Source organism: Aotus nancymaae, unplaced genomic scaffold (genome assembly GCF_030222135.1).
Source record: "Aotus nancymaae isolate 86718 unplaced genomic scaffold, 86718_ANA_hifiasm-v0.15.2.pri h1tg000155l, whole genome shotgun sequence".
Classification (NCBI taxonomy): Eukaryota; Metazoa; Chordata; class Mammalia; order Primates; family Aotidae; genus Aotus; species Aotus nancymaae.
Window position 1 is genome coordinate 5,626,245 of NW_026988570.1, and position 24,802 is coordinate 5,651,046.

Here is a 24,802-nt window from a genome sequence, read left to right on the forward strand (position 1 = left end):
TGTAATCTGTTTATTGAGGTATGTTGAATAGATGAATGGCAAAGAAAGCAGACTACAAAATATCACAGAGTAAAATATTTATATTTAGATGTTTTCTTATTTAGAATCTTCATAATCTGTGATTTTGAAAATTAATTCTTGGAACATCTTGCAGAGCCTCCATTATGGCATGCTGAATTTACCAAAGAGGAATTGGTTCAGAAGCTCAGTTCCACCACAAAAAGTGCAGATCACTTAAACGGCCTGCTTCGGGAAACAGAAGCAACCAATGCAATCCTTATGGAGCAAATTAAGGTGAGATCAGAAAACCTGGCCACCATGAAAATCACAGTTTGGTTTTCTTGACCCTCTGTACACATGCACCCAAGTTTAAAAATCCACATTGCAGATGCATCCTGATGGTGAGAAATATTGCTTTTATACCTATTACACAAAGATTATTTCTTAATTCCTACCTTTTCTAAGAAACCGTAATAGATTTAGAAGCTAGAGAGATGTTCATAAGTCATTGTTCCACCTATGCTTAAATAAAACTTAAGTGGGCATGGGTCTTTGAATTCTAAAGAGAAACAGTGAATTCAAATCATTTAGCTGATATTTATGGTACTAAACTACTAACAGTTTTCAGGTGGAGATGGCAAAGTGGCAGTGGAAGTTTTTCCTATTTAAAGTAGACACCAGAAACATCTAGGAATGTTGCAGAGCAGTTGAGGATTACTCAAATTAGATATTTCCACCCTGGCTTGCTGATAAATCACTGCTCAGAATATAGTCATACTATTTATTGGGCAGTTCTCATGACCCAGGCCCTGAGCTTTGCATATATTATTTAATCTCATAATCACTGGTTGGGAGAAAAATAGAAGCTGGTAAATGATGGAACAAAATTCAGACTCATAGCTGCCTGAAAAGTACATGCTTTCGCCCCTGTACTTTGCTGCTCCAAATAGATCTGTCCTTTCACTGTGCATGGCCACTAGCTGTCCTTGTCAGATTATTTTAAAGCTGATTTATTCAGTTATTTTCAGTAAATTTTAAATATCATGTCATTCCACCACTAAATACTTCAGTATGCATCTCTATAAAATAACATTTTCCCACTAATAAAAGCATTATCATATGTAAGAAATCACTAGCCCAGTAAACCTAACTGCTTGGGGCTTTAGGAACAGGTTAGGGGCAAGGGATTAGTAGAGGCTACAAATGTTCCTTTCAGCCCATTTTCAGAGCCCCATGCCATACTGGCTCAGTTTCTATAGACAGTAGAAGGCAGAGGGAACATCTTGGTACCAACCCATGGCCCCAGTTAGTTCTTCCTCATGGAGACTTTCCATCAGTTCCCCAGCTTTCAGCTTCAATTTCCATGATACCCTGTGCTTCTGAGGCAAGAACCCCAGTATTTACCCAGGATGTATCCTGTCCTCTTGTCAGTGATACTTGGTAAGCTGCTGGACTGATTCATTTCCACCTCTTCATCTGTTTCTCATCTTGTCAGAATTTCTTGATGTGTCTCATCTATGTTTTTTCTCCTCTTGTATTAGCTTGTCCTTTTCTGCTTCACCCCTCTTCCTCCTCCAATGCCAAATAGCCTAGGACAATGAAGTCATATAGCTCAACACTTGGTCCATATGCAGCTTTAAAACTATCCCATAGTTGGAGCTCAGGTTTTCATGTTAAATGGATTTAATACTGTAATGTCATACACTCCTTTGAAATGCTTCAAATGCTACATATAGCTGTTGTAGTTAACTGAATTCCCTCCTTTATTGCCATGTGAAGGGGAGGGGGAAGTTTAGGGGGAGAAGAAGAAAAATGCATGAGTTCAATCTGCCACATTTAATCAGAAGCTCCATTTTTAACTCATTTAACACCAGCTTCTCAAAAATGAAATAAGAAGATTGGAAAGGAATCAAGAGCGAGAGAAGTCTGCAGCTAACCTGGAATACTTGAAAAATGTCTTGCTCCAGTTCATTTTCTTGAAACCAGGTAGTGAAAGAGAAAGACTTCTTCCTGTTATAAATACAATGTTGCAGCTCAGCCCTGAAGAAAACGGAAAACTTGCTGCAATTGCTCAAGGTAGGTAAAAGGAAAGTCTTAGAACTTCTGACTTACAAGGTAAACTAAGCAGCCTTGTGGTTGAGAATTTGTATGTGTAACTTTTAAATTTTGTTCATTTGGATTGGGTCTGTCAATGAGTAGGCTGTGACTAGATTTGAAAAGCTGACTTTTTAACATCTTAAGGCAACTATGGTACATTTATATAATTTTAACATTCAGCAAAATACAATACAATGTTTAGCTTGATCTTCTGGCTTTTTGAAAATTGGATTTGTATCCTGGTGTTGAGTTCTAGTGTTCAGTTGAATGTGGTTTTGTTTTAAATTCTACTTTTTAAACAACATGTATTAGCTTGTTCCTTTTCTCCTTCACCCCTCTTCCTTCCAACCCCAAATAGCCTAAGGCAGTTGAGTCAGATAGCCCAACACTTGGTCTGTATACAGCAATCTACTTTCTAGGCAAATGCAGCTTTAAAACTATGCTATAGTTGGAGTTCAGGTTTCCATGTCAAATGGATTTAATACTGTGGTGTCATAAATTCTTTTGAAATGCTTCACATACAGCTGCTGTAGTTAACTGAATTCAACCTGTATTTTAAGAATTATGGTTACATTTTTTAGTTGTAAATTACTTTTGTTGACATTTTCAAGCATACAAGAAGGACACTGTAATCTCTCTTGTAGCTGTCACCCATCTCTAACAGTTTTCAACTCATGGGCAATCTTTTGGCACAAGTAGGAGAGTGCTAGAGACTTTAAAACAAATCCCACACATCATTTCTTTTCCTTAATGAATAATTCAGTGTTTATTGGATTTCTCTGTCACCTATACCCAGTTTATGTTCATTGTTCCTGGGTTATGATGAATGTCTTTTTATGGTATCTGAAATAGGGCTCATATATTACATTTGGTTGATGTTTCTTAAGCTTTGTTTTGTTATTTTTTTATCTATAACAATTACATCTATATTTTAATGTGCCGCTTATTGAAGAAACTGGTCATTTATGCTATTGCAGTCCTATATTCTGGTTTTAATCATTACAGGCTAACATTGAACTTGTTTCAGTTGCCTATAGAAAAATCCAGTTGCAATTGGGTGGGATGGGGAACACAGTGCATCATTGGGTGCTTTACAAGACATCAGAAGGTCGAGAATGGCTGGACATCTTACTTTTGACTGATTGACCTTATCTAGTTGGTGCTCTTTAACATGTTCTCCTATCCTCTGTAAAGTTTAATAACTTAGCTGATAGAATCATCCTCAAAATTGAGCAGGTGTCTAAATCATCTGGTATACTTATTAAAATTCTGATTGCTGGACCCCAGTTTCTGACCCAAGATTTTGGATTTTTAACAATTTAATGCTGATACTTCTGGTCTGGGGCCCATAGCTTGATAACCCCTGATCTAGAGGCCTGATAAGATTCAGGCTTAATTTTTTTACACACGTACTTCATAAGTAGTATTGATAGTATTTGGAATTTTTTTTATAATCTTTCTAGGTGAAGGAAGTATGTTCTCAATGCTGACAGTAAATTTATTTCTTCAAACGATAGTTTTCTATAGCCACAATAGTATTTTTGTCACAAGAGCCCAAATAAGAATACATTATGTATATTTTTAGTAAATAGTTATTCAGATTACAAATTTGCAAATTACAGATTCACTATTTTTAATTTATTCTAATAAAGCTAAACTTAATTTTATAGTTATAAACCAGGACTTGAGGAATGTTTGTGTTTTTAAATTAAAGCATAGTTTTTAATAGAACAATGATATTATCTCAAAATACTTAGCATGTCTAACAGTCCTCTTTTAAAAGCTCAGCATGCTTAATGTAATAGAGATGTTGCTGACACCCAGGTGGCTCCTATAAGTTGAGGGTCCATTGACTAGAAATTCTAAAAGAGACTAACCTAAGGAATACCAATGACAGAGATATTTTCAAAGAATTTCATAGAGTATATATACATTAGAAACCCAGAACTCTAAGATGTGCATTTGTTAAGTCCTGTAAACATACAGGAAAATACTTAAATTTAAATTAGTTTGCCCTTTAAATATTATTTACTACTTGTCTCTTACCAATGTGAGTAAATAAAAAGACATTATAACGATCAAAAACAATGATGGTTTAGCAGCAGATTTAGATATAGAGAGAATGTAAACTGGAAGATAGTTCAGAAGAATTTACACAGAATTCAGCATGGGAGAAACAAAAAGAAGAAACAAGTGGGAAAAGACATAGAGGATAGAATTAAAGACATCAAACATATTTTTATTAATTGAAGTTCTAAAAGGAGGAAAGAAAAGAATAGAACACAGATAATATATGAAGAGAATGGCTAGAAATTTTTCAGAACTGTTGAGGAATATCTATCCACGGATTGAGAAACCCATTAAAATCTCAAGTAGTATTTAAAAAAGAAGAAGAAATCTACTTCTAGTCACATAAAAGTAAAACTGCCCCTAATAAACAAGATAGAGAGAAATCTCAAAAGTAGCCAGAGAAAGACGACACATTGCCTCACAATAGACTTCTCAACAGCATTGGTGTAATACTATCCAATGTACTAAAAAAAATAACTGCCAACCTTTTATCAATTTTACTACGGAAACAGGAAGTAAAAGTCGTTTTTATAAACCTTCTTTACTCTTAAACTAGGTTATAGTTTACAGATCTGAATATTGTCACGTACAAACCATACATACACAGAGATCTAAAACTCTCTACAAGTAAATAAAGGGGAAAAAAGCCCAACAACCCAAGATCTTTTCTGAAAAACAAAAACTTTAAGAATTCGCCTTCATTGAAAATTCTCAATGATATACTTCAGGAGAAAATGTCCTAGGTAAAAAGTCCCAAGATAAGAAAGACAGACATGCAAAGGAAACTTACCACCATTTTACAGATACAGACTGTCAGCCTGACTGGTCACACCAGGGGCATTTTGTTACCAAGGCCTTGAAAATAATAACCAATACTGCATATATGGGGTATGAGGGATGCCAGAAGAAAGGTCTGAGAGCCACTCTTCCTGGCACTGAAGGAAACAGGGCCCATCAGAGTAAACAAGTACCTCTTACCTCTTTCATCTCCTTAGAGGCAAATGTTTATAATCTCTGGTTTTGTGTAAAGTTTATAACAGTATTTTTCAGCTGGGCATGGTGGCTCACGCCTGTAATCCCAGCACTTTGGGAGGCCGAGGCGGGCAGATCACGAGGTCAAGAGATTGAGACCATTCTGGCCAACATGGTGAAACCCTGTCTCTACTAAAAATACAAAAATTAGCTGGGCATGGTAGTACGTGCCTATAGTCCCAGCTACTCGGGAGGCTGAGGCAGGAGAATTGCTTAAACCAGGGAGTCAGAGGTTGCAGTGAGCTGAGATTGTGCCACTGCACTCCAGCCTGGCAACAGAGCGAGACTGGTCTCAAAAAAAAAACTATTTTCATTCAGGCTGCTACCTATTAGTGGATGGTAAAATTAATTTGGTGTGTCACATTCAGAATAGTTTTTAAAAATCAAAAGAATACAAGCTGGGCTCAGTGACTCACACCTATAATCTTAACAGTTTGGGAAGACAAGGCAGGAGCATTACTTGAGGCCAGGAGTTCAAAATTAGCCTGGTTAACATGACAAGACCCTGTGTATACAAACATTTTTAAATATGCCAGTTATGGTGGCATGTGCCTGTAGCCCTAGCTATTCGGGAGGCTAAAGCAGCAGGATTGCTTGGGCACAGGAGTTCAAGGCTGCAGTCAAACTTCTGGTCAAAATCCTGGTCATGCCACTGCATTTCAGCCTGGGCAACGGAGTAAAACCCATCTTTAAAAAAAAAAAATTAAGAAATAAAAATAATGTGCCAAACATTAGAATATGTTGAATCTAGTAAGGATAAGTGATTATTTCTTGAAACTCTAGATATATGCATAAGTGTTGGTAAATACCTGACTGTATCATCAGCTCTAGATATAAAATGTTTATGATGTTGGCTGTAAGTTTAGGGAGAAAAGTTTTCCTTTCTGTGGGTTTGGATATATTTGGAAAACATGAGCTTAGCGGGTGAAGTAGGTTAGCCAACTCTGAAAAGCACCATCACACTCCTTAAAATAAACAAATATTAGGGACCCAACTTAAATTTCAATCGGACGGCATGAGCTACTCAGAATAGCCTGTTACAATCTGTGTTATAAGGTAAAATGACTTATACCTTAGAGTGTAGCAGTAGTCTTCAAATAATTAATGTCAAATAGACACTGCTGAGTATAGATTGCTCCCCTGCTTGCATCACAAATGTTAATTCACCCTGCCCCCACACACATTAAAACTCATCATCATAGCTCACAAATTGTTTCATTTCTATTTGAGATAGACTTATGGTAAGTCAGATTTGCTCCCCAAATAAGTTAGCCATAAAGTACTTCTATATGCAAAATTGGAATCTCAATTTTACTACGCAAACAGGAAGTAAAAGTCGTTTTTCTAAATCTTCTTTACTCTTAAACTAGGTTATAGTTTACAGATCTGAATATTGTCACTTGTACACCATACATACACGGAGATCAAAACTCTCTACAAGTAAATAAAGGGAAAAAAAGCCCAACAACCCAATAAGTAAACAGGCCAAGCCTGTCATAGAGATGTTTTATCATCTCCAGACTGGCAGGAAGAGAATGCATACTCACTGTAAGTTCCTGATTTGATTTGCAGAGGATATAGAACTTATCAGAAAACAACCTCTCAGGGCAAGAGCAAATGCACCCTATCTCAGCACAGCTTTTCTCCCAATTCTTATTTACCTAAGGAGATGAATAGCTGTCAGGAACATTGTCTGCACATTGTCCTGCCAGATCTGAGAATACAGCAAAATTTTTATTTTATCAAAAATCTTATACCAGATTATACTATTCATTTCAGGTGAACATACAACAGTCTGCATTTCAGTTTAGAGAAATGTTTACAGTCATCTGGTTCTCTTTATTCTTAGGAACAAGACTATCTCACTTGGAACACATAACCAGTGCATTGTCCATTCCCAAGCAATATCTCTTCCTCCCACTTTCTAGAAGTTCTTCATGCAGATTGTGGAAGACAGACTTCTCAGAAGTCTTTGCCCTCATTCACTCCTCCAGAAATCCATGCCTTTGTATAATACCCTCCCCTTGAGGGCCAGTAGGCTGACCTAATGACTTATATTTAACCTAGTAAAATACAGCAAAATGATAGATATAGATCACAAGAGATTGTGGCTTCTATCTTGCTAGCAGACTCTCTCTGCCTTCTGTGCTTACACACTTTGATGAAGGAAGCTACCATACCAGGGAGGCCCATAGGCAAGGAACAGCCCATCGGTCTAGCAGCCTTGAGGAACTAAATTCTTCCAACTAACACATAAGTTTGGAAGTAGGTTCTTTTCCAGTCCAGCCTTCAGATGAGATCCCGGCCATACCAACATCTTGATTGCAGCCCTGTGAGAGACCTTGAAACAGAATCGTTTCTGATCTCCTGACCCACAGAAACTGTGAAATAACAAGTATGTTTTGTTTTAAGGTACTAAGTTTGTAGTAATTTGTTATGAAGCAGATTGTAAATAATATGCAGATAAAATCAGAACAGAAAAATAAATCCAAATGGCTTTAACTCTAGAAAGAGTTTCCCCATGTAAAATTTTGAAAATGCTTCTCTGCCTGATATCAAACTGTGGTACATATATAAGCATGAAAACACAGAAAGATGTCTAGAAGGGTAATACCAAATTAAATATCTTTATCCAAAAGGAATGAAAACTAGTATTCACACAAAAACCTGTGCACAAACCCTGTGAATATATTAAAAACCAGTGAATTGTGTAATTTAAAAAGGTGAATTATGTGGTATATGAATTATATCTCCAAAACATTTCATCAAAAACCTGTACACAATTATTCATAGAAACTTTCTTTAAAATTGCTAAAAACTGGGAACATCTCAGTTATCCTTCAACTAGTAAATGAAAAACTGGTACAGCCATGCAACTGAATACTGCTCAGCAATAAAAGAGAATACACTGCCAGTACAGCAACATGGATGATTCTCAAATTCATTAAGCCAGGTGACAGAACTCAGACTCAAAAGACTATTTACAGTGTGATTCTAGTTATATGACATTCTGAAAAAAGCAGAACTGCAAGAACAGAAAACAGATTAGTGGTTGCCAAGGAGGGGGAGAAGAAGCCAGGGAGAACTTTGAGGAGGTGAAAATGTGGCAGGCCTTGGTCAGTGGTGGTGCCTAACTGTGCATTTGTCAAGACTCAGTGCTATATGCTGAAAAGGGTGGGTTTTACTGTAAGTAAATTGACCTCAATAAACATGATTTTTAAATGATTACAACTTTGTTTTCTGTTTGTTTTGGTTTGGCTTTAATGTTTACCATAAATCTATTGGGTTTTAGATTCTAAGTTGTATATAAGCTTCTGTTTAAAAAAAAAAATCCTCTTATTGTCAACAATATTTAGTTGTGCTGGAAACTTTACTTTGAGATTGTCTAATAGAAACAGTAAATAATGTTCAAGAACAGATGATTCATAACATCAGAGTATATTGTGAGAAGATGGTATTTCAGAATAGAAGTATTTCTTATGCTGGTAGGATTGTTTGTAGAGAATCATTTCTACATAATTTTCATAGCTGGATTTCTTAATAAAGCCATTCAAAGGTTAAGTTCTAGATTGCTTCATGTTGCTTATCAGTGTTTTAAAGCTAAAATATAAAAGTATCTGTTAAATTGGCTCAACAGGAAATTCAGTATAGCCTTTAAAAAGAGAAATTTAGAATACTAAATAATGTGTCTAAAGAAGGACATACGGCTGGGTGCAGTGGCTTATGACTATAATCCCAGCAGTTTGGGAGGCCGAAGTGGGAGGATCACTTGAGCCCAGGAGTTTGAGACCAGCCTGTAAAACAGTGAGACCTGCATCTCTCCAAAAAAAAAAAAAAATTACCCAGACATGGTGGCACACACCCTGTGGTCCCAGTTACTCGGAAGGCTGAGGTGGGAGAATCACTTGAGCCTGGGAGATCAAGGCTACATTGAAGTCTGATCACACCGCTGCACTCCAGCCGAGGTGACAGAGTAAGACCCTGTCTCAAACCGCCCGCCCCCCCAAAAAAGGCATGTAATCAGTTAAAAAAATACATTATTTGCTTACATTGTAGAGTGGTTCTAAAATACAGGTTTTACATTGAGAAAATTTAATACTTTTTTTTTTTTTTTTAACTTTCCAAAGGTGAGGAAGAAAATGCTTCCCGTTCTTCTGGATGGGCATCCTATCTTCATAGTTGGTCTGGACTTCGATAGATTGATGAAAGGAAAATTTTTATTAACCAAATAGAATCTATTTACAAAAATGGTTCATGTATATTACCGTCATTCTTTTGTCAAAAAGTGTGTATATATGTTTGCATCTACATATATTTGTACATCTGTGTGACAGACGTCTTTTAAAAGTTTCAACTTGAAGTAAAAGTACAACAGCTTGAAGTATTGATACCAAGCCACAGCCCTCTAACTCACGTGATCTCCCATGCATGCTGCCAGAATGAAAACACCAGGAATGAATTCACTCCCCACTTCTCTGGAACCTCAGGACCCACCCATTTCTCAGCAGTACTGTAAATTTTGAAGTTAAACTAAATTTTGGTACCATACCAACTGGAATTTAGGCTTTAAAAATAATATTTCAAGGCCAGTTGTGGTGGTTCATGCCTGTAATTCCAGCACTTTGGGAGGCTGAGGCTGGAGGATTGCTTGAGGCTAATGAGCTGTGATCGTACCACTGCACCAAAGCTCAAGCAACAGAGCCAGACCTTGTCTCTAAAAATAATAATAGTAATAAAGTTAAAATAATGTTTCAAGACTATTTATTGCAAGGTCAGATTTGCTGTTATAAATTGTTGAGAAATGTTGGTGATTAGAATATGAAGAAAAAAGCTTTATTGGTAAAAGTGACATGTTTATTAAGGGGACTATGAAGTAAATATGCTGCAGTTAATTATGATGATAAGTTAAAATACAATTTAGTTATTTGCTATAAAATAATCTGTTCTTTTTTTCTCTATTAAAGTATGTTATCTCAAAACTCATGTTGTCAGAGCGCTGGAGGTGGCTACTATAACACTCACTGTGAATAGGTGGGCCCATCACTTGAGTTGGAGTGATTTCATGGTGTCTCTCCAGGCTCTTGGTATGGTGTCACTACATGCAAGCCATGAGTCTGTTTTGAGAATCCTCTCTGTTTTCCCAAATGAATATATTACCCAGCATTGTATCTAAATATGAAACTGGTGCTTCCAGTATTTTGGCAGATAGTGTTGTTCTGTAAGCTTTCCATCAGAAGGGATTTTAGAAAGACACCTTAGAGGTCAGTGCTACATCTTCACAGCTCCTCTGAATAACTTAAGGTAGTAGTGTTATTTGCCTTTCGTGCCTCTGCATATGTTTTAATGACTAAATCAAAATTGTGTTGTTTTTTAAATCAAAAATTTGATAATTGTATTTTAATATTTATGTGTTAATAAATCACCACACAGTATGCCCTCTGAAGTTCTCTTAAGCCTTCTGTTTATACTCTTAATTTTCATTCTGAGCTGGAGAACTGACTTTGCACTTTGGTTATACAGAACATTGGTTTCCAATTTAGTTTAACTGAAATTTGCTGCTGATATATTGAGTTTGTTCTTTAAAAAGTATCTCTTATCTGTCTTTCCTCCTGTCTTAGAAGAACAGACCTAACTAGTGAATATATTAATGAAAATGCATCTATTTCAGAGCTGACATGAACAGTTTAGTTTTTTTACTTTATAAACTGTGAATATGAGTATGCCAGCTGCATACAATGTAACTAAACATATTTAAATATATTTCACTTTCTCTTTGACATTAGGCCTTTTGAAGTCTGTATAAACTTGTTTTGAAATATAGTCTCTACTTACGAATGTCATAACAAAAATACCTTTTTGCATGGTAAAAAATTATTACTTTGATTACAAAAGGCATATTCTTTCATGGTTTCATCAATGAGAGGAAGTGTAATTTTAATATTTCTATTAAATATGTTTAACTGTATATTTTTATGGCTGCTCTTTTATGTTGGACACTGTCTCGTTGGGGTTTTTCATTGGTTTCTGAAATGGAACTGCAAACTTCATTACTACTGGCTTTATGTGGTTGGGACCTATTAGGTGCTTGAAAGAATGGAAACCAACTCTTTGATGCCCGCCAGGTAGACCATGGTAGCTGCCATGTCTGACACCCTGCATCCAGCTAAAACTAGAAATAGCACTGGGCATCCCTGTGGGCAAGACATTGATTTGACGAGAAGCAGATGTCTCGCTAAAGCTGCCAACCTAAGGGTGGCCTTAGATGAAGGGCTTTGTTCAGTTAGGGGCAGAGGTCATTAACTTCTTTGGATGTTTGGACTGGGAGATGAGGAGAGACAGAGCAAAAAGAGAAACACAGATCCAAGAAGGAGGAACAAAGCTAACCTTGGATACAGTTGGATACAGCAGCCAGGCCGAGAAACGCATCTGGTGAGAGAAGCAGCTCTTCAGCCCTGGGCCTGATGCACACATTACTCCTTGGTTTCTTAAGAGCCAAATTCATACAGTCCTTGAGGAGTGGAGACTGATGCACATCTCTTATGTACAATAAGTTATGCTTGTGCACAACAAGCGATCCTCCCACCTCGGCCTCCCAAAGTGCTGAGATTACAGGTGTGAGCCACCACACCTGGCCACGGGAGACTTTTTAAGTGATCAGCATTGTATTTTGCCTAGAACAGTGGTGTTTTTACACCACATATGCTCACGATTATTAATAGCACCGACTTTCACTCTTGAGTCCCAGCTTGAAAGATAAGTAAATAATGACACCCTGCCAATAGAGGAAATACAAAGAAGGTAGAAGAATTTGAAGTAACAGATCATCTTGAGTGTATTCACTCTTATCTGTACATCCTCATTCTGAACAATCTGGCTAGAAATAACAAAGCCATGTCAGCCATTGAATTGATCTACAGGTTACTCTTACTATGAAATAAGGATTTTGGTTATTTTTTTCATTTACTTTTTCTTTTGAATGGTCATGCATACAAAAAGTGAACATAGTGTGTATACATAATGAATAATTTCATCAACTTGCCACTCAGCTTTAAATCTATGGCCTAGCGTGGTGGCTCATGCCTGGTAATCCCAGCACTTTGGGAGGCCAAGGTTGGCAGATCACTTAAGGGCAGGAGTTTGAGGCCAGTCTGGCCAACATGATGAAACCCCATCTCTACTAAAAATACCAAAATTAGGTGGGCCTGGTGGTGCACGCCTGTAATCCCAGCTACTGGAGAGGCTGAAGCATGAGAATTACTTGAGCCTGTGAAGCAGAGGTTGCAGTGAACTGAGATCACACCACTGCCCTCCAACCTGGGTGACAGAGCAAGACTATCTCAAAAAATGAAGCAATACCAATACCTTTTGAGCTCCCTGTGTGCCTCTCCCAGATTGCAGACCCCTAAGGGCTCCCATATTTAACCAGTATCTTGAATTTAGTATTCAAGATACGTTGTCATACATCTGTATGCATTACTACATTTTCTTGTTTTTGAGCTTTACAAATTTTGAATTAAATACTCTGAATTTTCATCTGACTTGCTAATTCAATATTTTATTTATTCATATTGATGCATATAGCTTTAGTTTGTTTTCATTGCCATATGCTATTACATTTTATCAATATACTATAATCTCATCTATTAGCTGTTTCTACTTTTTTGTTCTTTTTTTTTTTTGAGACGGAGTTTCGCTCTTGTTACCCAGGCTGGAGTGCAATGGCGCGATCTCGGCTCACCACAACCTCCGCCTCCTGGGTTCAGGCAATTCTCCTGCCTCAGCCTCCTGAGTAGCTGGGATTACAGGCACGCACCACCGTGCCCAGCTAATTTTTTCTATTTTTAGTAGAGACGGGGTTTCACGATGTTGACCAGGATGGTCTCGATCTCTTGACCTCGTGATCCACCCGCCTCGGCCTCCCAAAGTGCTGGGATTACAGGCATGAGCTACCGCGCCCGGCCCTACTTTTTTGTTCTTATAAGTGATTTTGCCAAGGACATTATTCTGCATGTTTCACAGTATGTACAAGAGTTTAACATGTATAGGAGTGGACTGGTAACAGTATATACATTTGCTGAATTCTGCTAGATAATGTCAGATGTGTTGGTTGTATTAATGTTTGTTATGTTACATTACCTTACGTTATGTTTTGCTTTGTAGAGATAGGTCCTACTCTGTTGCCCAGGCTGGTTTCAAACTCCTAGCCTCAAACAATCCTTCCACCTCAGCCTCCCGAAATGTTGGGATTACAGCCACTGCACCCAGCCTCAATGTGCTTTACAGTAGACAGTGTTTGAAAGTTGCTGTTGCTCCACATTCTCATCAACAATTGATATTATCAGACTTGTTAATTATTGGCAGTATGTTGGGTGCAGTCTTGCTGTGATTTTAATTTTTACTTTTCTTATGTTTTAAATTGCATTATTCCTAATTACAAATGAGGTTGAGCACTTTTTCTATATTATTAACCATTTTTGTTTCTGTTCTGTAAAATGCCTGTCAATGTAGGGCGTACATCATTATTGTGCTTCACTGTACTGCACTTCACAGTTATTGCGCTTTTGCAAAGTAAGGGCCTGTGGTTACCCTACGTTGAGCAACTCTGTTGGCACCATTTTTCCAAAGGTATGTTCTCACTTCATGTCTCTGTGTCCCACTTTTGTAATTCTCATATTTCAAACTTTTTCATTATTATTACATTTGTTATGATGTCGTGATCAGTGATCTCTGATGCTACTATTGTAATTTTTTTCAGATACCACAAACCATACCCATATAAGATAGCAAATTTATCAATAAATATTGTATGTGTTCTGACTGCACCACTGACCACCTGTTCCCCTAACCCTCTCCCTCTCCTTAGGCCTATCTATTTCGTGAGACACAGCAATATTGAAATTAGGCCAATTAAAAACCCTGCAGGCCGGGCACAGTGGCTCATGCCTGTAATCCCAGCACTTTGGGAGGCCGAGGCGGGTGGATCACAAGGTCAAGAGATCGAGACCATCCTGGTCAACATGGTAAAACCCCATCTCTACTAAAAATACAAAAAATTAGCTGAGCATGGTGGCGCGTGCCTGTAATCCCAGCTACTCAGGAGGCTGAGGCAGGAGAATTGCCTGAACCCAGGAGATGGAGGTTGCAGTGAGCCGAGATCGCGCCATTGCACTCCAGCCTGGGTAACAAGAGCGAAACTCCGTCTCAAAAAAAAAAAAAAAAAAAAAAAAACCTTGCAATGCCTTCTAAGTGTTTAAGTCATAGAAAGACTCACACATCTCTCACTCAAATCAAAAGCTAGAGATAATTAAGTTTAGTGAAGAAGGCATGTCAAAAGCTTAGAGTGAGGTCAAAAGCTAAGCCTTTTTGTTGTGGTTGTCGTTTTTAAGATTCAGCAAGTACATATGTAGGTTTGCTAAAAGAGTATATTGCAACTGGGCACGGTGGCTCACACCTGTAATCCCAGCACTTTGGAAGGCCAAGATGGGTGGATCATGAGGTCAGGAGATCACGACCATCCTGGCTAACAGTCAAACCCCGTCTCTACTAAAAATACAAAAAATTAGCTGGGTGTGGTGGCGCACACCTGTAATCCCAGCAACTCAGGAGTTTGAGCCTATATTCTCAGCTACTCAGGAGGTTGAGGCAGGAGAATCACTTGAACGCGGATGACAGAGATTGCAGTGAGCCGAGATCGCACCCCAATGCACTCTAGTCTAGGCAACAGAACGAGACTCTGTCTCAAAAAAAAAAAGTATATTGCATAATACTGAGGTTTGGATATTACTCCCTTTTTGGATGAATCATTTGCAAATATTTTCTCCAGCTTTGCAGATTGTCTCTTCACTCTGTTGATTGTTTCCTTTGCTGTGCAGAAACTTTGTAGTTTGATATATTTCATTTGTCTTTGCTATGCTTTTGAGGTCTTAGCCATAAAATCTTTGCCTAGGTCAATGTCTTCAAGCATTTCCCTATGTTCTCTTCTAGTAGTTTCATAGTTTCAGGTCTTACATTTAAATCTTTAATCAATTTTTAGTTGATATTTGTATATGATAAGAGATAGAGGTCTTGTTATGATATTCTGCATATGAGTATCCATTTATTGAAGAAACTTTCCCTTCCCCTAATGAATATTCTTGATAGCTTTGTTGAAAATAAGTTGGCTGTAAATATGGGGATTTATTTCTGGGCTCTCTACTTTGTTACACTGGTCTATGTGTCAGTTTTTATGTGAGTACCATGATGTTTTAATTACTATAGCTTTGTATTATATTTTTAAGTCTGGTAATGTGATTCCTCTAGCTTCTTTCTTTCTTTCCTTCTTCTCTCCAGAGTGGTGAAAGGGGGCATCCTTGTCTTTTTCCAGTTCTTAGAGGAAAAGTTTTCAATTTTTTGCTCTTCAGTATGATGTTGGCTATGGGTTTGTCATATATGGCTTCTATTGTGTTAAGTATGGCCCTTCTATACCTAATTTGTTGGGAGTTTTATCAGGGATGGATGTTGAATTTTATCAAATGCCTTTTCTGCCTCTATTGAGTATATGGCTTTTGTCTTTCACTTTGTTGATGTGATATGTCACGTTTATTAATATGCATATATGGAACCATCCTTGCATCCCTGAGATAAATCCCATTTGTTAATAGTGAATGATCTTTTTAATGTGCTGCTAGATTCAAGTTGCTAGTATTATGTTGAAGATGTTTGCATCTAGGTTCATCAGGGATACTGATCTATAGTTTTCTTTTTTTGAGTCCCTGTCTGGTTTTGATGTCAGGGAAATACTGGCTTCATAGAATGAGCTTGGAACAGATCCTCTTCAATTTTCTGAAACAGTTTGAAAAGAATTGTGTTAGTTCCTTACCTGTTTGGTAGAATTCCTCAGTGGAGTCATTGAGTCAAGGGCTTTTTTTAATGGGACATTTTTTATTATAAATTCAATCCTGTTATTCATAGTCTTTTCAGGTTTTCTGTTTTTTTCTTGATTCAATCTTGGTAGGTTGTCTGGAAATATAACCATTTCTGCTAGGTTTTCCAATTTCTTGGTGTATACTTGTTCATAATAGTCTGTAATGATCCTTTGTGTTTTTGTGATATAAGTTTTAGTGTTTCCTTTTTTTATTCCTTATTTTCTTTGCCTCTTTTCTCTTTTTCTTGTGATTACCTAGTGATTTGTTGATTTTGTTTATCCTTTCAAAAAACCAACTTTTCATTTCATTGACGTTTTGTGTTTTTTTTTTTAGTTTCAAATTTATTTGTACTCTGATCTTTATTATTTATTTATTTCCTTGTGCTAATCTTGGTTTTGATTTTCCTTTTCTAATTCCTTGATATGTATCATTGGATTATTTGAAATTATACTTTTTTGATATCAATGTTAATTGCTATAAATTTCTCTTAATATTGCTTTAGCTACACTGTTTACAATAGCAAAGACTTGGAACCAACCCAAATGCCCATCGATGATAGACTGGATGGGAAAATATGGCACATATACAGCATGGAATACTATGCAGCCATAAAAAATGGTGAGTTCATGTCCTTTGTAGGGACATGGATGAATCTGGAAACCATCATTCTCAGCAAACTGACGCAACAGAAAATCAAACACTGCATGTTCTTACTCATAGGTGGGTGTTGAACAATGAGAACACATGGACACAGTGAGGGGAGCATCACACACTGGGGTCTGTTGGGGGGGAACTAGGGGAGGGAGAGCGGGGGGTGGGGAGTTGGGGAGGGATAACATGGGGAGAAATGCCAGATATAGGTGATGGGGAGGAAGGCAGCAAACCACATTGCCATTTATATACCTATGCAACAATCCTGCATGTTCTTCACATGTACCCCAAAACCTAAAACGCATTAAATATTTAAAAAAGAAAAATATATATTGCTGTAGCTGTATCTCATAGAGTTTGTTTTGTTTTGTTTTGAGATGGAATTTCACTCTTGTCACCTAGGTTGGAGTGCAGTGGTGCGATCTCAGCTCACTGCAACCTCTGCCTCCTGGGTTCAATCAATTCTCCTGCCCCAGCCTCCCGAGTAGCTGGGATTACAGGCACCCGCCACCATGCCCAGCTATTTTTTTTTTTTTTAAAGTAGAGATGGGGTTTCATCATGTTTGGCAGGCTGGCTTCAAACTCCTGACCTCATATTTCAGGTTATCCGCCCACCTGAGCCTCCCAAAGTGCTGGGATTACAGGCATGAGCCACCACGTCCGGCCTATAGGTTTTTGTATGTTGTGTTTCTTTTGTTATTTGTTTCAAACATTTTAAAAATTTCTTTCCTAATTTCTCTATAGACCTAGTCATTCAGGAGCATGTTGTTTAATTTCTGTATATTTGTATTATTTTGAAATTTTTTATTGATTTCTAGTTTTATTCCTTTTGATCAGAAGAGATACTTGATATAATTTTAGCTCTTTTAAATTTGCTGAGCCTTGTTTTATGGCCAAATCACATGTTCTATCCTTGAGAACGTACCATTTACTCATGAACACAATGTGTATTCTGTAGCTGTTGGATGTAATGCTCTATAAATGTCTCTTAGGTCCATTTGTTCTGAAGTGCACTTTAAATTCATTCTTTGTTTAATGTCTATCTAGGTGATCAGTTTAATGCTGAGAATGGGGTGTTGAAGTCTCCCAACTATTTTATTGAAGTCTATCTCTCCCTTTAGATCTAGTAATATTTGATTTTTGTATATGGGTACTCTGGTGTTGGGTACATAGATAATATTTAGAATTGTTACATTCTCTTGCTGAATTGATCCCTTTATCACTATATAATGAACTTCTTTGTCTCTTTTTACTGCTTTTGACTTAGAGTCAGTTTTATCTGATAAAAGTTAGATAGTTCTGCTTACTTGTAGTTTCTGTTTTTGTGGAATGCCTTGTTTCATTTCTTTGTTTTCAGTCTATACATGTTTTTTTTTTTTTTTTTTTTTGGCAGGCCAAAACCCTAGTTTATTTCAGCATCAGCAGTATCTTAGCCATCAAAAAAATAAACTCTACCAAGGGTGACGAAGTCTCTACAGCAAGGCTAAGGGCTCGCCAGGTAGTGAACATCAGGGGTGCATGGTGGGCACTGCCCAGGCAATGTTAGGAAGCAGCAGGGCTGGTGTCGGGTGTGGGCCGGGCTTCACTTCTGGGCAGGCATGAGGTCGTTGATGGCCTGGCCCTGTTCCAGCCGCTGCTCCATCTTGATGAGCAGCTTCACTCCATCCACCACCATCTGCACCAGCTCCACCTCCGAGAAGCCTAGGCAGTCAGCGTTGGAGACGGCGAAGACCCCGCCCACCGCAGCTGTGTCCACACCGCCTGTGCCTCGCTTCTGATGTTGCAGCCGCTTAAGCACCTCCGAGAATTTCTCGTGCTTGCCCAGGTGGGGCAGATTAATATGCACACCTGCCCGCAGCCCTGTGCCCAAATTGGATGGGCAAGTGAGGATGTAGCCCAAGTGAGGGTTCCACATGAACTCATAGTTCTTAGACTTGAAAAGAGTTTCAATTGGCCGGGCGTGGTGGCTCAAGCCTGTAATCCCAGCACTCTGGGAGGCCAAGGCGGGTGGATCACGAGGTCAAGAGATCAAGACCATCCTGGTCAACATGGTGAAACCCCGTCTCTACTAATACAAAAAATTAGCTGGGCATGGTGGCGCGTGCCTGTAATCCCAGCTACTCAGGAGGCTGAGGCAGGAGAATTGCCTGAACCCAGGAGGCGGAGGTTGCGGTAAGCCGAGATCGCGCCATTGCACTCCAGCCTGAGTAACAAGAGCGAAACTCCGTCTCAAAAAAAAAAAAAAAAAAGAGTTTCAATCTGGGTGAGGCTGGTGCAGAAGTGGGTGAACACTTCCTTCATGTTGCCCTCCTTCTGCATGGAGATGACCCGAAGGTGGTCTTCCTCGTTGACCCACACCAGGAAGGTCTTATTGTCATTGTGCCAGATGCCACGGGCGTCCGGCCAGTCGCAGGCCATGCCCGAGGCCAGCAGCAGGGGCGACACGGGCTTGTCAAAGAGGAAGTGGTCGTCGATGAGCTGCTGCTGCTCCGCCTCCGTCATGCCCTTGAGCGCGTAGTATCGGCCAGCCAGGTCACCGTCCAGGCTGGACAGGGTTTCCACCGTGAGCTTCTCGATGGCGCGGCGCTCCCCGCGGCTGCAGTGCGTGGGGGAGCGGGGGGAGGGGAGGCGGAAGCCACGGATGCTGCCGCCCGTGCGCACCCCCGAGCTCAGCACGTAGTTGGGGTCCAGGTCGTCACCACCCTGCAGGTTGTCGGGGTTGAGGTCGGTCTTGTACTCATTGCTGGGCTTGTAGCCGCCATGCCGGTGCTCGATGATGGGGTCGAAGAGATCCTCGAACACTTCAAAGGACTCCTCGTCGCCAGCCACGTGGCCCACGGTCATGATGTATGAGTGGCCCGGGTTGTCCACGCCTGTCTGGATGACGTCGTCCAGCGTGAAGCCGCTCCGCGGGCTCTTGGCGCACAGCTCCGCGTACAGCTCGGGGGTCAGCACCTTGGCCATGTGGTTGTTGTGGCTGCTCAGGTCGGGGAACTAGTCCTCGGCCGGGAAGCGCAGCTTCAGCGTGTTCTGGCTGTTGGAGAACTGCATGGCGGCTGCGGGCGTGTGTCCGTGCGTCCATGCGGGGGCGGGGGCAGGGTCACTCCCTCGGCAGCTCCGGGCGCGGCCCAGGCGAACAGCCAGTCTATACATGTTTTTACAGGTGAAGTGAGTTCCTCATAGGCATATGGTTGGGTTATCATTTCAAAAATCCATTCAGCCAATCTACATTTTTTAAGTGGAGAATTAAATCCATTTACATTCAAGATTATTATTGATAGGTGAGGACTTATTCCTGTCATTTTGTTAATTCTTTTTTTAGTTGTTTTGTGTATTCTTTGTTCCTTTCTTATTGTTTATCATTGCAGTTTGGTGGTTTCATGTAATGCTAATTTGATTCTTTTTCTTATTTGTGTATCTGCTCTACCAGTGAGTTTTATACTTTTTCTTATTTCCAATGATAATGCTTGTTGTCTTTTTACCTCTAGATATAGGACTCCCTTGAGAATTTCTTTTAAGGCTGGTCTGGTAGTGATAAATTCTCTCATTGTTTTCTTGTCTGGGAAAGACTTTCTTTCTTTCTTTTTTTTACCTGCCCCTCCCCTTCGACTTTATTTCTCCCTCATTTCTGAAGCATAGTTTTTCTAGGCATAGTATCCTTTGCTGGTAATTTTCCTTTTTTCAGCACTTTGAATATACCATCCCACTCTCTCCTGGCCTGTAAGGTTTCTGTGGAGAAATATGCTGTTATTCTAATGGGTATTCCCTTATATTTGAGTTGACACTTTTTTTGTTGTTGTTGTTGGTTTTTTTAGATTTCTATGTATTTGACTTTTAGCCGTTTGACTATAATGGCTTAGGGAGGACCTTTTGGTATTGAACATATTTGAGAACCTTTGAGTTTCCTGAATTTGGATGTCCATATATTTCCCCAGATGAGAAGTTTTCAGCTATTATTTTTTAAAGTAGGTTTTAATGTCTTTCCCTTCTCCTTCTGTAACTTCCATAATATAAAATTTTGTTCAGCTAATGGTGTCCTATAAGTCTTAAAAGTTTTCTTCACTGTTTTTCATTTTTATTTTTATTTTTTCTCTGACTGGATAATTTCAGATAACCTATCTTTAAGTTCAGGGATTCTTCAGCTTGATCCAATCTGCTGTTGAAGCTCTCTATTGTATCTTTTGTTTCATTCATTGAATTCTTCAGCTGCAGGATTTCTTTTTGGTTCTTTTTTATGATTTCTATCTCTTTATTGAATTACTTGGGTTTTTTTTGTTTTGTTTTGTTTTTGAGATGGAGTCTTGCTCTGTCACCCAGGCTGGAGAGCAGTGTTGTGATCTTGGCTCACTGCAACCTCCAACACCCTGGTTCAAGCAATTCCCCTGCCTCAGCTTCCTGAGTAGCTTCCTGAGTAGCTGAGATTACCACACCCAGCTAATTTTTGTATTTAGTAGAGATGGGGTTTCACCATATTGGCCAGACTGGTCTCAAACTCCTGACTGCAGGCAATCTGAATTGTCTATCTGCATTTTCTTCAATTTCATGGAGTTTCCTTAAGATCATTATTTTGAATTTCTTTTCCATCATGATCTTGGCTTACTGCAACCTCTGCTTTGGATTCAAATGATTCTCCTCCCTCCCAAGTAGCTGGGATTACAGGCACGCCCCACCACACCTGGCTAATTTTTTATTTTTTATTTATAATAGAGACAGGGTTTCACCGTGTTGGCCAGGCTGGTCTCAAACTCCTTACCTCAGTTGATCCACCCGCCTTGGCCTCCCCAAGTGCTGGAATTACAAGCATGAGCCACCGTGCCTGGCCCATTGATTTTCTTTTCACTGCAGTCTGCTACTAGCATTATGTATTTTAATGGTGTCATATTTTCTTGCTTTTCATATTCTGTGTCCCTTTATTGATGTCTGTGCATCTGGTGGAATAGTCACTTCTTCAAAACTTTCTGGAGTGACTTTTGTAGAGCCTTTGGCCTGCAGTTTGGTTTCAGTGTTCCAGTTAGAAAGGGTGTAGTGCCTTTGTTTTTAGATAGGTGCAGTGGTATAATCTTTACAAGCCTCTTCAGCTGCACTCAACATCAGCAATAACTGTGGGCACCTCAGTGGCCTAGGCTGTAGATGTTTATGGCAGTGGCAGCATAGGTTGTTCATGTCCTTGGTGTCGAGGACTTTTGGTATTCTACTTTCATTTTCCTCATAATAGGAGACTTAGCTGAGGTGATCTGTCATTATGTCAAATCTCACTCAGCCTACAGTCAGCTGCAGCAGTGCTAAGTTCCAGGCGCAGGTGCTCAGAGCAGCTGTGAGGCCAAGGTCCTAGACTCTGGGTCACACAAACCTACTGTGGCACTTAGGTCTTGGGTACAGGTTGGCTTTCTATAGCAGGGTTTGATGTGGGTTGGCCACAGAGCTAGGATCTGTGACACTGATGTACCCCTTGCCAGCTCAGGCCCCGAAGGCTGAGTTGTAGCTGTGATTTTCCCCCAGGAGCAGGGCACAGCACCGACCTGACTCCATAGAGGAAGGGCTGCTCTGGAGTTTTGGGCTTGGGGAGCAGGGTATGGCTGCATTTTGGGAACCTGAGTCAATGTTCAGTGACAACTTCAGTCTCAAGATGAGGCAGTATGTAGTAGAGACCCTAAAGCCTTGGGTGATGGGGCTCAGCAGTTTCCCAGACTCTGTGATACTAGGTGCAACAGCAACAAATACCTGAGAATAACAAAGCACAGCTGTCAGTTGGGCCCTGAGAGAGGGCAGGGAACAATATAGTGGTGACTCTACTCCTGAGGGATAGGTATGCCTCTGATGTTCAGATTCTAGGGAGATAGTCTAGCTCCAGGGAATCAGAGTACTAGAGTTGTTCAGCCTGCATGGTAGTATTTCGCAGTTCAGCCACTTCTGCATTTCCCTGGGATGCAGGGTACTATGTCAGCTCTGCCCTGAAATGCTTAGCTACTCAGCTCAGCCAAGGCATCATTTTCCCAGGAGGCAAAGTGCCTCTTCAGCTCAGGCCTGGGGGTGTCCTCCTTCTGGCTGCCAGGCACCATTTCCATAGGATGACAGTGCAACTTCAGCTTAGGTACTGGACTGTCGTGACCATGCTGGGCAGCAAAGGCACCATTTCCTGGGATTCAAGGTGCTACTCCAAGTTAGGCACCAGGAAAGAATGACTAGTCTGAGCAGTCAAATACTGCTTTCCCAGGAGGCAGGGTACTGCTTCTGCTCTGGCCCAATGGAGCAAGGAGAGAGGTAGGTGGAGTGGTTTCACCTCCATTGGCCCCATAAGGAAGGGTGTAACAGCTGTTCAGTTTGGTTTAGGGATTTTGTTCCAACAGACTAAGATGGTTAAGCAGCAGCTAAGCCTCAGGGATGAAAGGAAGCCGTGGCTACTCATCCCCAAAGCAAGACACGCCCCAGCCATAGTTACAGTTATAAGATGTGTAGCAAAGTAAACACACAGGCCACAGGGGACAGGGCACAGAGTCAGCTCCTTCTCTGAGGGGAGCACAGCTGTGTGGACTCCAGGTAGCTTCCTCAGCTAGGTTTAGTGCCTGTCAGAACTACAGGGCACCCCAGTGGTGACATTTGTAGGTGTCTAGGGTGTTGATGGGGGTTGCTGGGATTCTCTTGTTTACCTCATTACTGTAGGGAGAAGTTCCTCCTGGTTCCCAGTTGATCCTGGTGGTGGAAGCCAACCTTTCCTTCTGTTTCTTATGTGGCCGTCCCAAGTTTCTGTACTCACCAGAGTTTCTGTTACTTCTCTGATGCACTCAGGTTCTCTTCCTCAGTTATTTTCATTAAAATGTAGTTGTTTACTCATTCTTCTGGCTGTCTTCATGAGGGGGATGAGCACTAAGGGCTTCTAGTTAACTATCTTCCTGATGTCACTCCAGAGTTTCTCCAAGTTTAGAAATTGTTATCATCCCCCAGAAAAAAATTCCAAAAAAATACCCATTGGCAGTCATCCACCCCAGCCCTAAGAACCATGATAAAAGATTACAGGAGCTGTTAACTAGAATAACCAGTTTAGAGAGGAACATAAATAACCTGATGGAGCTCAAAAACACAGCACGAGAACTTCATGATGCAAGCATAAGTATCAATAGCCAAACCAACCAAGTGAAAGAAAAAATATCAGAGCTTAAAGACTATCTTGCTGAAATAAGGCAAGCAGACAAGATTAGAGAAAAAAAGAATGAAAAGGAATGAACAAAACCTCTGAGAACTATAGGACTATGTCAAAAGAGCGGAAACTATGACTGACTGGAGTACCTGAAAGAGGCGGGAAAAATGGAACCAAGTTGGAAAACACACTTCAGGATATCATCCAGGAGAAATTCCCCAACTTAGCAAGACAGGCCAACATTCAGATTCAGGAAATCTAGAGAACCACAATAAGATACTCCACGAGAAGATTAACCCCAATTCACATAATCATCAGATTCTCCAAGGTTGAATTGAAAGAAAAAATGTTAAGGGCAGCCAGAGAGAATGGCCAGGTCACCTATAAAGGAAGCCCATCAGACTAACAGCAGATATCTCAGCAGAAACCCTACAAGCCAAAAGAGATTGGGGGCCAATATTCAACATTCTTAAAGAAAATAATTTTCAACCAGAATTTCATATCTGGCCAAACTAAGATCCTTTTCAGACAAGCAAATCCTGAGGGATTTTGTCACCACCAGGCCTGCCTTAGAAGAGCTCCTGAAGGAAGTGCTAAAGATGGAAAGGAAAAACATACCAGCCACTACAAAAACACACTGAAGTACACAGACCAACAATGGTACAAACCAACTACATTAATAAGTCTGCAAAATTAACCAGCCAGCATCATGATGACTGGATCAAATTCACACATAACAACAATATTAAATGTAAATGGGCTAAATCCCCCAATTAAAAGACATAGAATGGCAAGCTTGATAAAAAGAGAAGACTCATTGGTGTGCTATATTCGAGAGATACATCTCACATGCAAAGATGCACATAGGTTCAAAATAAAGGGCTGGAGGAAATTTTACTAAGAAAATAAAAAG

General features: G+C 39.9%; 1 protein-coding gene and 1 pseudogene across 3 annotated transcripts in view; one reads left to right on the forward strand and one right to left on the reverse strand.

Moving 5' to 3' along the window:
• The window catches only part of GCC2 (GRIP and coiled-coil domain containing 2), a 66,109-nt gene extending 54,945 nt beyond the window's left edge, over positions 1-11,164 (forward strand). For all 3 annotated transcript variants that reach the window (XM_012474288.3, XM_012474291.2, XM_012474289.2), the window contains 3 exons: positions 155-294; positions 1,875-2,076; positions 9,327-11,164. In XM_012474288.3, coding sequence (XP_012329711.2) covers positions 155-294; positions 1,875-2,076; positions 9,327-9,397 — 413 coding nt within the window. In that variant the 3' untranslated portion in view covers positions 9,398-11,164. The remainder of the gene's footprint in view (positions 1-154; positions 295-1,874; positions 2,077-9,326) is intronic.
• A 7,172-nt stretch (positions 11,165-18,336) lies between these two features.
• Positions 18,337-19,805, reverse strand: LOC105732241 (creatine kinase B-type-like; annotated as a pseudogene).
• Between the last annotated feature and the right edge of the window lie 4,997 nt (positions 19,806-24,802).